The sequence below is a fragment of the Euprymna scolopes genome, chromosome 35 (assembly GCF_053919585.1).
Source record: "Euprymna scolopes isolate OS-2025 chromosome 35, ASM5391958v1, whole genome shotgun sequence".
NCBI lineage: Eukaryota > Metazoa > Mollusca > Cephalopoda > Sepiida > Sepiolidae > Euprymna > Euprymna scolopes.
In genome coordinates, this window is record NC_136516.1 from 29,928,606 (window position 1) to 29,944,156 (window position 15,551).

At 37.8% G+C, this 15,551-nt stretch overlaps 1 protein-coding gene across 1 annotated transcript in view; it reads right to left on the reverse strand.

The window, feature by feature from the left end:
- LOC145259599 (ATP-dependent zinc metalloprotease YME1L-like) overlaps positions 1-15,551 on the reverse strand; it is a 97,911-nt gene that overhangs the window by 52,538 nt on the left and 29,822 nt on the right. The window contains exons 6-9 of the mRNA XM_080117254.1: positions 2,328-2,589; positions 1,827-1,915; positions 304-394; positions 54-113 (exon numbers count right to left, since the gene is read on the reverse strand). Of these exons, the coding sequence (XP_079973380.1) occupies positions 54-113; positions 304-394; positions 1,827-1,915; positions 2,328-2,589 (502 nt within the window). The remainder of the gene's footprint in view (positions 1-53; positions 114-303; positions 395-1,826; positions 1,916-2,327; positions 2,590-15,551) is intronic.

Consider the following 15,551-nt stretch of genomic DNA (forward strand, 5'->3'; position numbering starts at 1 on the left):
TGGGACTACAAAGGTATAAAAGAATAATTAAAAATATCAAATCAAATACTTACCTGCAACAGCTCGTGCTAAAAGAGTTTTACCAATTCCTGGAGGACCAACTAATAAGACACCTATGAAAATATGTTAAAGAAAATTAGGTTTTATCTCTGAAAAGATTATGAAAAATTTCTTCCATATTTTTTTTTCTTTTATGACATTTAAAAGACACAAACAATTTTGTTATTGAAAAAATTAATATAACTTTCTCAGTGATTAAAAGAAAATATTAAATTTGCATAAAAAAACTATTGAATAACACACCTTTGGGTAACTTTGCACCAAGTGCAGTAAATTTGTCTGGATTCTTCAAATATTCAACAATATCTTTTAATTCTTGTTTGGCCTCCTCAACCTAAAAGATGTATAAAATAAAAAAATAATAAATAGTTTCCTTTTATTAGTCATGCATTGCTTCAAAACAAGTAAAATTTTAAGCCATTTTTGGATTTGAAATTATTTTTTTTATTTCTGTTCTTTTTCTTAGCGTTAAGAACTAGATTACATGATTTAATCTATTTTGTAAGTAAAACAGTAAAAAATTACTTTTAGCAACTTGATGGATCTAGTAATAAGAATTTTTACTTCGTTTTAGATACCCATAGGTGATTATGTATAATATATATAATAATATAGTAAATTACATAAAATTACAAAGACAAAATTACAAAATTAGTCTTTCTTTGCACTATTGATAATAAAATTAAAAAATAAGTGTGTTTTAGAAATAAAAACTCATTTTTAATTTTATAATAAATATGTTTATAAAATTATAAAAATAAAAATAACAAAATGTTCTTTTTATGAGTTTTTTTTTTTTTTTTATAAACCAAACATCATAAAATTCTACATTGAATGTTTATTCTCCGTTGGTTAGGACACTGCCACGCCAACCATCAAATTGTACTAAAAGTATTTGAAGTTTTGTTTAATAAAGATTACAGAAAGCGTTTTTAATAATTATTATAATAATAAAAGAAAACATGCACAGGGGAGATACAGAGGTGAGAAAAAAAGTGGAGGAACTATTTTGAGTTGTGACTAGTTTCAGTAACAGTAATATGCAAAACACAAGATAAACTATAATTGCGCAAATTCATCCAGTTTAAATTGGTTTAATTTTAAATCTTTCTTATCTATCTGTTCATAGCTCAAACAATATGTATGGGAATGTGGCTGGAGCACTAAATTTTTTGGTTTTGATTCTAGCTGATGGCACCCAAGTCATTGTTTTTTATCTTTTAAAATCAGTACTATATATTAGGTACAAGATAATATTTAATAGAGACTTGACTCTTATAATAAATACTAAATCTACATGAATTAAAATATATTTAAGAGTATTTTATGACCAGGCAAGCTCCCACCTCCAACACTCACCAGTGTTCTAATAAAATTGTCTGCACTTAAAGCTCTACCTTCAATCTTAATGAGACTGAAATGCAGGTAAATGATAAAATTCTAACAACCATTTTTTTAATACCCATTAATTTGGGGGAAAGATAGTACTGAAACATTTTGTAAACCCATCACTTTAGTCATGAAACCATTTTTGTTTTTTAATTTTCAGTTCATGAAGTTACTTTTGTGGTTTGAACTCCAGCACACCACATAAAACAAATATTTAAGTGATTATGATAATGGTCATAGTTATTTGTACTTCAAATTTATTTCCCAAAAAACAGTTTTTTTTTTTTTTCATGTAAAAAGTCAAAATATAAATACGTATGAAATTTAATTCATGCATAAAACTTCTTGACCAAAGCTAAACGGTTTCATATACTTACTCCTTTGACATCATCGAATGTGACTGTAATATCTTCGGGATTAACTTCGTACTGATCTCTATTCAAAACTCCAAAGCCACGGATTCCAGCTATGAAATAAAAACAATCAGGTCATCAAAATTGATAAACATTAGCATAAAAATAATTGTCAGCTAAATATTCAATTCAATAAAATGATTGGCACTTTTTGAATTGCATTTATTTAAAACTGTACTATCTCAGCTTCCGGGATGATATAAGTAGATTTTGAAACAATTCATTTTAAAATTAATAAAATCAGAATTGTTTTTATGATAATGACATCAGATTAATAAAACATCCCCATCTTTATAAATTGGACAATCAAATCGTTTTTTTAAATGAATGTAAAAGGTGATAACATACAAACATGAAGTTCCTTAGTGTATTATGATATTGATTATACAGATTGTTCTCAGGAATAAACTGGGTTCAAACTAGCAGAAATTCAATGTAGGTAATTGAATGTAAGAAAATACTTACTTCCACCAACACTTCCCAAAACTTGGATCACTTGTAGAATGACCCAAAGAAGAAATAAATAAAAAAACACGCGGAATATTCGATTGACCATTGTGTTCTTAATGTCAGGTTCTCTGCGTTCACGAGCAGTATATCCTTCAGCAAATGCAACTTTGAGTTTTTCTTGGACTTCAGGATTTGCTTCAAAATCATCGACAAGGGATTTAAAATGATCCGTCTTTTTAGAAGATTTTACAGATTCAGGAAATAATCTTTCATAAACCTGGAAAAGAAACAGATTTACAAATGCAGAGACAGAAGGGGGTATAAATAAACATTGTGCATTTTAGATTTATGATATGATGCAGAGAGAGGGAAAGAGAAAGAGAGAGAGATGGTAAATGGAGAATGAAGTTTCAGTGCATGATGTGCAAAGGATATTGATTAGAATCTAATGTTCTTTCCCTTGCCCAATGTCAACACAAAAAAATAGAGTAACTTGACAATATGCCAGGTGTTTTATAAAAGATAGAACCATCAGTGGATCGCATATTCAAAGAAAAGAATGGAGGGCAGAAAAAACACACTGAAAAAGAACAGTTAAACTGAATATCATTTGCACTAATACTCTCCTATCCAATGCACCACATAAACATTCATGCATACACCATTCATCAGGTTTTTTTTTTTTTTTTACTGCTTCTTAACCCCAAACAAAGCACAGTGCCACTTTGACATAAGGAGATACTATTTAGGGCCAAATTTGCAGGGATACTATGTAGGGAATTGAGCAGCAAGATGTCTATTTACATTACACTTGAACTTCTGCATGTCAGTACAACCAGGAAAGCAGGGATCCGGGGAGAGAATTCCAAAGTTGAGCAGTTTGAGGGAAAAAACTATTTGAGTAGAAAGCTTTCTGGAAGCTAGGGATCTCTACATTGTAGGGGTGGGATTTTGCTGCTTATCAGGTTAGTTGGGGTATTTACATTGAAAGGTACAAGTGTTTTGAGTCCATTGAAGCACACACCATTAAAATACTTATAAAACAGGCACAAAGATACAACATTTCGACAATGGGACAGGACAGAGATTCAAGTTTGGTTGACAGTGTGGGACCTATTAGGTTGGCAACTCTTTTGAACCCTGTCCAGAAGTGAGAGACTAGTGGCAAATGCACCAGTCAAGATGTGGCAACTGCAGTCGATCAACAGGCAAAAATCACTGCTCACACAAATTCTCCCAACTGATTTTGCCGCTTCTCAAACGTCAAATGATTTCTCCATCCTTTTCCACCAACAAGTGACCTGTTTTTATAAGGCATGCACACGTGATCTCGCAAGACTTTGTTCACTACAAAACGTCACGGCTGCCATGATGGACTCTTTCTTTCTTTCTCGATGTGTGTGACTCACAGGACAGACAGACACGAGGACATTTGTATGGTAAACCATTTCACCCCCCCCCTGATCTCATGATCACAGAGATGGAAAGGGGGTTGTGATCGTCTTCGCCCAGTGCTTCTTCGAGGGGGGATGACACACGCCTCATCTTCACTTGTACTTTCGTCTGCGGTCTGAGGGTCGAGCATCTCTGTCTCTTCTGGGAGGCTACTGATCTCTGAGTCACTGTCTGATGGTGGGGCTGCAATCCAGAGCGATGCCTCACTAGATTCTGACTGATTCGCTCATGTCGTCTAGTGATGGTTGCATTACTAACCATATGTCTTTAACATGACGGGGCATGCCATCGATTCGCACCGCTTACCTTGTGCACTTGTCTCGCAGGTTTTTGATCCACACAATATCCCCTTTTCTCACTCTCTCTTCGGCTACTTCCAGTTCACTAGGTACATGGGCGCATCAAAACCTCAGATGTACTCCCCAGCTGTCAGTAAACTTCCTACACTGCTCACTGGTAAATGCAGCACCATTGTCAAGCAATATCTCTGCTGGCGGTCCACGTTCAAGGAAAATATTGTTTAGTTGACGGACAATAGTGACTGTATCTTGTCGACGCAGCATACGCCATATGGCAAACCTTGATGGACCGCAATCAATGAGAGTCAGGAAATCCTCGCCATTGTGGCTCCTAACTTCTAACTTCCCCTTTTCCCAGCGAACGGATGCCAGGTCAATGGACTGGCATTCCACGCAGTTTTTGACCACTTCCATGACGTCTGCCCTTTGCACTCCTGGTTCACCAACTTAGCGAAATATAGGGTCCACTTGACTCCAGGATGCCCGCTTTGTTGATGGATTTCCTTAATCCGATTAGATTGACCAGGGATCATAGATGCGGCACAGGGAGGTTGCGTAGGTTCAACAGTTCGTTGAGGTATCCTTGTTAAACAATCTGCCTTGTTTATGCTGGACCTGACCAGGGACACCTCCATTAATACTGCATATTCGTTCACCAGGCTCATGATCGTGTCGAGCTGCCAACGGATGAGCATCTCGCTTGTTGCTTTGGTTCGCACTCTAGCCCGTCCGGTAAGAGTGTCTGAAATCCACTTATGGACGCAAGCAGAATCTGTGAATAGTCGCAGGGTGGTTGTCTTCCAAAGGATTGCCAAGTTTATTCTCTTGATCACTGCATCGAGTTCTGCCAGGTTTATGTGTTGGGAGTCCTTTTCTGGGCGCAACCAGCAAGCGTCTTCCACTACGGCTCCATCATAGACTAACGATATGCCAATGGCAAAAGAGCTTGCGTCAACCCATACACTACGGTCTTGGCTGTCAACACACCATCTTCCCTATGCTGGATTTTCTTTATGCACTCTGGTGAGGACCTCTCTGACCATTGTATTGAGAGGGGCGTCATAAATTTTGTCATCCCATCCGGTGGTGACGTCAGAGGCTCTCTGTTTGATGAATGCCACTGCAATACGAAGCCAGCCACCCACAGGAAGGTGTCCAACCAATTTTCCACACAATGAAAATACATTCCATTGCGTGAAAACACAAGGCATACCTAGGATTTCATTGCCTCGTTTCCAGCACAGAACATTATCTTCTTCTCCGACCTGCAAACTGAGCATTCTTGCACCGTCCCGTAGCCTATCTGGTTCTTTGCTGAGAAGGCCAAAGTTGTGAAGATTTTCTTTTACGTGTGTTGCAGGCACAATTTCTTCATCTACATAACATCGTCAATATATGCAGATGTTGCCTGCTGAATGCGTTCATCCTTAGTCAATATAGCGTCAACAATCCTTTGCATAATTGATGGCGCCACATTAAGTCCAAATCCCATGCAGGTTAAGCAATACCTTTCTCCCTTGATGAGCACCGTTTGATAGGGCCATAGTGACTGATGTACATGCACTTGAAGGTATGCTTTACAAAGATCCAGCACAGATACATTAGATCCTGCTTGCTGCCATTCCCTCAACTTCTCGGTACATACATCCGCGCGGGCTGTAAAAGGATTTACGTGCTCGTTTAGTTCCCGATAGTCGAGAACTGGCCTCACCTTATGTTTATTATGCTGGATAACTGCCATTAACAGGATCAGACACTTTGGGGGGCCCAATTCCTTCTCTTCTCTAGCCATCCATTTCTAATCCAAGTCTGTAGTTCCTTATCGTATTCTCCACGAACTCCAGGGGGAATTTTATATTCTAGAACCCTATTGTACAACTTCCCAGGCGGCTGCTCGTCAGACCATTTCCAAGAAACTGTTCAGGACCTGTATGCTGATCGAATTCTGCATGAAAGTCAGGTTGTTCCAGTTTCATGGATGCACCCAGAGCAAGGCAGGTGTTAGAGAAATGTTCCTTACCCTAACCATCAATACGGACAACAACCAAATTTTTTGATAATGTCCATTCCTAACAGCAAGTCATAACCAAGAAGGTCCCCGCTCACAACCAGGGCTCGTACGGTTATTGTAAGCCCATCATCGACACAGATTTATTTTTAAATATCTTCATTTACATTAAACGAGGGACGTGCAATAAGTAATGCCCCTGACCCACTTCCCATAGTAATAGAGCAACGAAACTTGGCACAGTTATTAGTCTTTCTCTACATAGGAACCACCCAGAGTTATGCATTTCTCCCATCGTTTGATGCAGCTCTGGAGACTGTTTTTGTAGAACACCCCAGGTTGGTCCTCCAACCACGACGTGACTTCAGAAATCAAGACTGCATCATCTGGGAAATGCTTCCCTTTCAAAAACAACTTCATGGTTGGGAAGAGGTGAAAGTCAAAGAGTGTAAGGTCAGGAGAGTAGGGAGGATGGGGAAGGATTTCATAACCACATGCCCGTGCTTCTGATCTGGTGACATGCGAGTTGTGGACCGGAGCGTTGTCCTGCAGGAGGATGGTACCTTTGCTGATCTTGCCCTGCCTCTTGATTTTGATAGCTTCCCTTAATTTCTTCAAAAGTGAAGCATAATAGGCTCCTGTAATTGTGGTATCCTTTGCCAGGAAATCTGTCATCACTACTCCGTCCTGGTCCCAGAAGACTGTGAGCATGACCTTGCCAGCAGAGGGCTGTACCCTTGCCTTCTTTGGAGGTGGTGAGTCCAAGTGCTTCCACTGCATTGACTGGGCTTTGGTCTCTGGATCATAGTGATGGAACCAGGTTTCATCCTGTGTAATCAGTCTTTTGAAAAACTTTGACTCATCTTCTTGGCACATCTCCAAATTCATCCTCGACGCGTTCTTGCTTCTGGAATGGTGTGAGCAACTTGGAAATCCATCTGGCAGACACCTTTTGCATATGCAAATTATCATGAATGATAGTTTCCACAGACCCTGTACTAATCTTGATATCTTGGGCTATTTGGCAAATAGTAATGTGCCGATCTTCTAAAATAGCAACCTCAACTTGACGGACAGATGCCTCATCAATGGCAGAAGGGGGGGGGGCAGGTCTGGGAGCGGTTTCCACAGACTTCCGGCCATGTTTGAATTCACGATGCCAGCGTTTTACAAGGTCATATGATGGGGCATTATCACCATAAGTTTCTTTCATTTCATAAAAAGTCTTCTGTGGTGTGCTTCCTTTCAAATACAAAAACCAGATCACTGCTCAACATTCAACAGGCTCCATTTCACACCTGACTCAGTTCAAACACCTGTAAAACATAAACCATAATTAGTTCAGAGCTGTAATTTGCCACATAACCTGTAGAGATATAAATCATTGCACATGCAAAATTTCAGCTAGATAAGACAACTGGAAGTGAGTCAGGGGCATTACTTATTGCACACCCCTCATAGCATTTATATAGTAAAAAAGTGATGGAATTACATAATCTGCTTTGTTTTAGATATAACTGCCATCAGCACCTATATGATGTGCCATGATGGTCTTGGAGGACCCCATCTTACATGGACTTTCATCTATTGATCTCATTGGTAACTTCACAGACAAAAAAAGACAACCTCTTGTAAGCACATTATTTCCAGTGATAAAAAAGCCAATGCAAGATCTTTTGACAACATTAACAAAGAGAAAATACCAGAATTGTATAGTACTCCTATAACCCTTTCTCCCTCGCAGGGGTCGCGCGCGCACGGTGAAAAACGGCGCGCACTAACCCTAAGGACGGTTGGCTATATTTTCGCTCCTTCGAGCCTCGGACCCCGCACAAGCATCCGTCTCTCTCCCTCTCCGAATTGGACGTTGGTATCTGGCCGTCTAGTGTTGTAACGCCCAATCGGGAATTCTTGGTAATTTCTGTCGTGATCGTCTTCTCGTCGGTGGCCGTCTCTCTCTGTCTGCGACGGCTGGAAAGTCAAGTTTGGTTATGCTGAAATCGAAGGGCAGTCTTCACAAGTATAAATAGAAACAATCAACAACGATGAGGATAGTTTTAGGCTGTTCATTTAGTGATTCGGTATACATTAAGGCTCGGCTCGTCCCTTATACTTTCGTCAGGCTTGGAATGCAAACCCCACAGCGTATTTAAACAAAAACTCTAAGTGGCCGTCTTGGTAGTTCTCTTCATCTCAATTAGAAGAGGCTAGCGGCACGCATGGCTTCCCAACTTCTCTGTTCGACAGACTGTCCGATTCTCTCTTTTGTTGTCTATTTCCGCAGTAGTTTTATTAAACGTCATCCTCCCCTTCCTTCTGTAGTTGACCCAATCTCCCTATTCGACGGGTAATCATAATTCTTTCTCTCTCTCTCTCTCTTTCCCAACCGACCCCCTCTCGATTCAATTCCGAGAATTAGTTATCTGTCCAGGCATTTAACCAATTTGTTCCCTTAAAACTAGAATGACTAATTCAATTGTTTTCGGGGTTTGTTCTTTCTCTCTCTCTCTCTCTCTCTCTCTCTCCTTGTTGGTTTAAGTGAATCATGTTATCATTTACACTCGGATCGTCGACTTTACTCGTCGACCCTTCCCAGACCTCCTTGCGTTTTCCTCGCCAACCCGACATCTGGCTTATCTTTAATCTGGCCCTTTTGAACTCCAAATAATTTACTTGTCACCCGATGACAATTCGTTGGTTTCTCACGAGATGGGACTGAGACCTCTCGCCCAGCTCCATCACACTCACCCTCAACCTAGGAGGCAAGGTTATCCGGTGTCGCCCGGCTTCGTTACACTCCTCAAGGGACCTGAAAAAACAGTAGCCAGGCAAAAAATTCAGACTGCCTGGGAATGCAATAATTGCATAGTACAAAGAAAAGGCCATTTGTAAAGACACGTTGCCACTTGGATGTAAGGGCTTATTATTTGGGATCGAATCTAGAAGGGGACTGAGGGGAATTAAGCAGCAAGATTCTTGTTCACATTACATTTAAACTGCTGCAGGCCAGTACAATCCCTTCATAATACCCCTGCAACTTATGTCCCCGATAGATATTAGCTCCCTACTTCAAAGTGGCACTGTGCCTTGTTTGGGGTGAAAATTGGATAAAAATATATATATAAAAAAAAAGCAATAAATAAGGAGGGAATTCTAAAGTCTAGCAGTCCAAGAGAAGAAATTGCTAAGAAGGCTTTCTAGCACCTATGGACCACAATAATAAAAGGATGGGATTTTGTTGCTTGTTGTGTTAGTCAGGAGTATGTATGTTGATATATATAAAGAAAATATATTTAAAAATTAATTACATCTCTAGATGTAATTAATTTTTAAATATATTTTCTTTGTATGTGCTATATAGCAAAATTTTTCGAATTAGATCTAATATTTGCTAATGACTTTTCCTCTGAGGAGATGAGCCTACATCGAAAATCCATGGGTTAAGGAAAAAAATCTGAACTGTATTCTTTATTCAAACAAATTTCTGTTTTTAAAAATTATGCTTTTCTGAATGAAATATAAACAGAAAAACTATAAATTCCAATTGCTCCATCAAGTATATTGAGCTATTCTCTATTTGGCTGGGATTGTATTATATAAGGGTTATTCCAACCCAATTCATCCAGCCCCAACACACCGCCTCTTGGACTTTTTTCATATTTACACCATACAAACTTTGGGTTATAACTAAGAGAAATCTGCAATTTCAGTCAGTTGAATTTGAGGAATATATTTTTTTTTCACAATCGGTTTCGGCCTAGAAATCAAAATTTGCTATGTCATGACGTAGAATTTTCGATCCCTGGCGTTTTACAAAATTTTCATTTTTGTTGCAAAAAATAAAGCTTTGGAGCTAAAAATCCACACAGGCAAGGTTTTGAGGGCAAGGAATCCAAAAATCATAGTTAGAAAGATGGCAAATGAGAGGAAGTACCTTATTTTTACCATTTTAGGTGGTTCCGCAGCACTTTTTTAGAGCTTGTTTGGGACGATATTTTGTTGAGAAAAAAAACATAACTGTGGTGTTTTGTCAGACTTCTCCTTTGGATTTTTAAAGTGACTTTGGGTTGGAAATTACAAAAATCAAATAAAACCTTTTGGCATATTTGACATTTCCAGACACTAAAACCTCAAAATTGGCATTTTTATAAAAATTTAAGGATTTTTTGGGGAATTTGGCAACAATCTAATCTTAAGTTATGATCAATTCCTAGAGCTGAAAAAGGACTTGGATCGACCCATTAGAGTCCATTTTCATGATAGAATGTCGAATTACATCATATAAAAGGATATGGACCCCTACTTTAGTCAAAATGGACAAAAAATTGTCGAAAAGAAAAGACTTTGATGCATAATCTAGTTTATCAGAAGAAAATATGTCAAACAAATATAAAACAGACATTTGTTATAACTCAACTTGATCTGTCAAAATAGTTCTTATTTTTCTCCTCTCCAGTGATGAAATATGTTCTATCATTCACTGAAATACTTGGGGTCTGCACTCTCATAACAACCTTGCTCAGTGGAATATGGCCTCGATCCCTATTAGTTGGCCAGTGGAATTGATGAAATGATCCATGTGGATGCAGGGACTTGCAAGTAAGATCTTTCTTTTCCCTGTTGACACTCTCAATCAATGCTAACCACCAATATTCATAAAAAAAAAAATGCAAGTACTGTAGTCATTGCATTTGAGCAACTCCAGAGTTTCATCTAGCGGCGCAGGCATGTCCAGGAAAGAATGGTTGATAAAGATCGTTGTGTCAGCACTCAATTGCTTGCCCTGAATAGTAAACTGAGAAGTTGGTTTGAAATAGTGACAGCTCCTTGTACCAGGCACAGTATCTCCTCGTTTATCTCATTTGAAGTTTCTCTCGAACTGAAACCATGCCAATCTTTGGAAAAATGATACCAGTGATCGATGATCTGCAAAAGTGCAACAGCATGAAAGGTGAGTATTTGGTCTTTTATTGGCCTTTGCAAGCTAGCACAGAGAACTTTGCGTTTGATAGCCCCACCAATTCCATCACAGGGTAATTTGCCATGGCTAGTTGCAAAACATGCCCAAGTTGCATCAATTCCAAAATCTGTTTTTATATTGGCCAGCACTGAAGTACTCTATGCTCTTGATCCAGGGAAATTTCTCTTTGATGTACATCACCCTTCTTTGCAGTTCATGCACAAAACAGGTGTCATGCTCAAGGTCATCTGAAATGATGCATAATGAGATCTGTCGAAGTTTCCCATTGGAGAGAACTTGGTCGTTTACTGTCTTAGATGTGCTTCCTTAAATGGTAGTGCCATCAGCATAAATGTCTAGGCATTTTAACCATGAAAATTCATCGTCCTCATAGAAAGCCAAGACAGAATTGATAACCTCTTTTGAGAGACCTCTCCCCTTCTTCTTCTGTGGCAATGAAAGAATACCTTGATCATTTTTCAGTTGGCGTGCTTCATGTACTATATATTCAGAGACATTGAAATATTCAGACACCTCTTTTCGAGATCAACTTTCTGGAGCTAAAATCATCAACTGGATCTTCTCACTGGTTTTCATTTCTTTATTCTCAAGTTTGGTCTTCATTACATCCAACAAACGATCATGATCCTTTGCCACTAAATCCGTTTTACTTGTTTAGCTGTTAATAGGGCTTCCTAATTCAGGGCTAGAGATGTTAAGAACTTTGGCAGCTGCCTCTACTTGCATTTCATAGCTTCTTTCTAATTTCTCTCTGATAATATTGATTTTTGTGCGCTTCTACGTTCTACCGGTCTTTATAGGAGATATATCAAACATCATTAGACTGTCATTCAGTTTCTCTCTCTTTTGCTCAATTTGCGACTCATTTTCAAGGTCTTGATTATCACTTTCTTCTGTTTCATTTGGATCTTCTAACTTCTTGGCAACTGCTTCACAGTGACGGCAAAGCTTCCAGCCAGGAACAACATGGTAGACCTTCTGCTTTAGCATCTCAGCCATGTCTAACTCAAAAGCATGATCACTCTCTACCTTCTTTTTGTGCTTCAAAAAGATGTTGCAGCACTTTGTATATTTTTTCTCAAAGCAATGCCCCAAATGTAATTCGTGGTACCTGCAAATGTTAGCAACAGTTTCATCAGTGAATGTGACACCAGCTCTTAATTTGAGTACAGTTCGTACATCATGCTCTAATGCAGTTATTGGTGTTGAAGATGGCTTAAGATTACGGTGACATGCACTATCATTAGTAATCCAAAAGAACATGGATGATGTATCTCCTCCCCCTCTTTTCCTTGTTTCAGAAGATATTCTTAATTTACTGCTCTGGAAGAAAGATGTGAAATAATTATTACAATCTGATAATAAAAATAATAATAATTCACAATGAGCAGAATATGCAATACCCAACTGCAACATTAAAAGATTTACAGACAGTATAATACACAAATGATGTAACAGTAGCACATCCTTGATCATAAACAAAGGCAATGTAATCAAAGGAAGGAAACTTGCAAAAAGTAATATTTATCTTCTTAGTTTCTGACCATTCAAATTTGATAATGAAAAAAGATTTATTATGGTAATTTCTAAAGTGTGAAATTCAACTGCATGTATTTCAAGGTGCTACAGAACTGCAAAGCTGGGGTATAAGAAATTCTATTTTAACCATTATTATGCCTTGAGGTTAGTGGGCTAAACAATAATTTAGTAAGAAACCATAAAAAAGTGACAGGAAAGAATAAACTTGGATTATTGACAAACTTAGAAGTTCACACCAAAGAATGCATTATTAGATCAATGCAACGAGTAAATAGCCTAAAAGAGAAGAAAATTAATCATAGCAGCGCTGAAAAATAACTATGAGACCGTCATAACTAGCCAAAGAGACACACCCATTTATCAAAAAGGGTTTCATGTGAAAGTGTTTCTTCTGATAAAGATTACCCTTTACAAATATGTATCATGTTTTTGAGAGCCACAAATGTTGACTTCCCTGTTTGTCTTTGACAGCATTTAACATCATGCTCAGGTAATAACTCTGAACACACCGTGTTGAAAATGTATCACCAGAAACAACAAAATTGAGCAATCAAAAACAGAACATAACAGCAAGAAATCATAGCATGAATTCTCTACTTCGCAACTGAAGTCAATGTAATGTCATTTGAGTGAAACTAATCAAGAAAAAATGTCCCTTTTAATCAACATGAAACAATCAGAACTGAAGTCAATGTAGTGTCTTTTGAGTTAAACTGAACAGGAAAAAGAACATTTAAATCAACATTTAAAAAAAAGCAGCATAGGACATTATTTGGGTATCATATGATAGAGGAATTTGCTCTAATTGACACTCAAACTTGATTACTCAGGTGGACATGATTCTGAACAGCTTAAATGCATTGATTGAAAGCCCATAATACAAGGATTTGCTGATTTAATGGTTTAGAAACCATGATCCAACTGTCCAAAAATTATGAACTGCACGGTACGATTGTATGGATGTGCCTGAAGGTATAAATAAAAAACACAATATCTTATTCCCACTTACTTTTTGGTCAACTGAGTCGACTCTACACTAACCATATTCACAATTCATCAACACATACAAATGAAAGAATACTGTTATCATGATCAGTACTATTCTTTTTTTTTTTTTTTTGCACATTTTTAATAAGATCTAAACATAAAACGTGCACATTTTTAATAAGATCTAAACATAAAAGAGAAGGAAAGAGAGGGTTAGATCTTGCCTCAGCATGATAATGAGCAGAATGTTATGCTTCAAATGAAAATGTGACCACTTCATTCCTATCTGAATGTTAACTTACATCTTTCCTCTAAATTTTAAGCTGTTGCTATCTGCAAATCAAAAGATAATGGCCAAAAGTTGTGTTTTTGAAAAACTCAAATGTCCAAAACTTGTAAATAATTAAAATTGCTGTCCATATGTTCATATGTGTCAAAAATCTTTTCTTTTTGACTACTTTTTGTCCATTTTGACTGTGAAGGAGGGGGTCCATATGCTTTCATATGATGTAATTTGACATTATATCATGAAAATGGGCTCTAATGGATCGATCCAAGTCTTTTTTCAGCTCTAGATATTGATCATGGCTTAAGATTAGATTGTTGCCAAATTCCCCAAAAAATCCTTAAATTTTTATAAAAATGCCAATTTTGAGGTTTTAGTGTCTGGAAATGTCAAATATGCCAAAAGGTTTTATTTGACTTTTGTAATTTCCAACCCAAAGTCACTTTAAAAATCCAAAGGAGAAGTCTGACAAAACACCACAGTTATGTTTTTTTCTCAACAAAATATCGTCCCAAACAAGCTCTAAAAAAGTGCCGCGGCATCACTTAGAATGGTAAAAATCAAATACGACCTCTCACTTACCATCTTTCTAAACATGATTTTGGGATTCCTTGCTCTCAAAACCTTGCCTGTGTGGATTTTTAGCTCTAAAGCTTTTTTTTTTTGCAACAAAAAATGCAAATTTTGTAAAACGCCAGGGGTCGAAAATTCTACGTCATGACATAGCAAATTTTGATTTCTAGGCCGAAACCAAACAACATTGAAGCATGCCACAAACTAAAAGCGCATCAGACCTATCAAAATTTATGCGAGAATAAATGGTGGGTCATCATGGAGGTGGTCTTAGTCAACACAAAATAGCAGAAAATCTTTAAATTCTCCATTCTACTGTTAATAGAGTGATTGCACAATTCAAAATAGAGGATTAAGAGTGCACAAAACCTCATCAAGGTCACTCTAGGCCCTCTGAAAGAACCTTGCATCTTGTCAAAAGAAATGTTGATGAGGATCCTCGGTGCAAATCCTCTGACATTGCAACTGATCTCAGTCCTAGAACAGCTGTCAGGTATCTTCACAAGTTAGTGTACTATGGTAGAGCTGCAAAAAGGAAATCTCTTCTTCATCCTGCCAATATCAAGTGCATAAAAGATTAGGCATGTGAGATTGTGGAGATACCTATGACCTTTTGGACCAATGTTATTTTCTCTGATGAGTCATAATTTGCATTATTTCCCGATAGTTGAAGTGAACAGGTATGGAGGCTCCCCCAGCCAGAGTTTGACTTAAAAAGACTGCAGCCAACGCTGAAACATGAGGGTTTCTCGGTTATGGCATCAGGTGCAATTTGGAGTGATGGTCGCTCAGATCTGGTGGAGTGCGAAGGAAACATAGATTCTGCTAAATATGTTTCAATATTATATGAAGGATTCCTACCAATATTCTCAAGTATTAAAATGAACCAAGTTAAACCCCTATTTATAGAAGGCAGAGCTTCTTGTCATTCTTCTAGGGCAACACAACATTGGTTGAGCTAAAATGGAATTAATAAACTTCCATGGCCAAGGCAGTCCCCAGATATGAACCCAATTGAACACCTTTGGGGCATATTAGACCGGAACCTTTGCAAAAAGAAAATGGAAGCCATTTTCTAAACCTGAATTTTTAGCATTATTGCATCAGACAT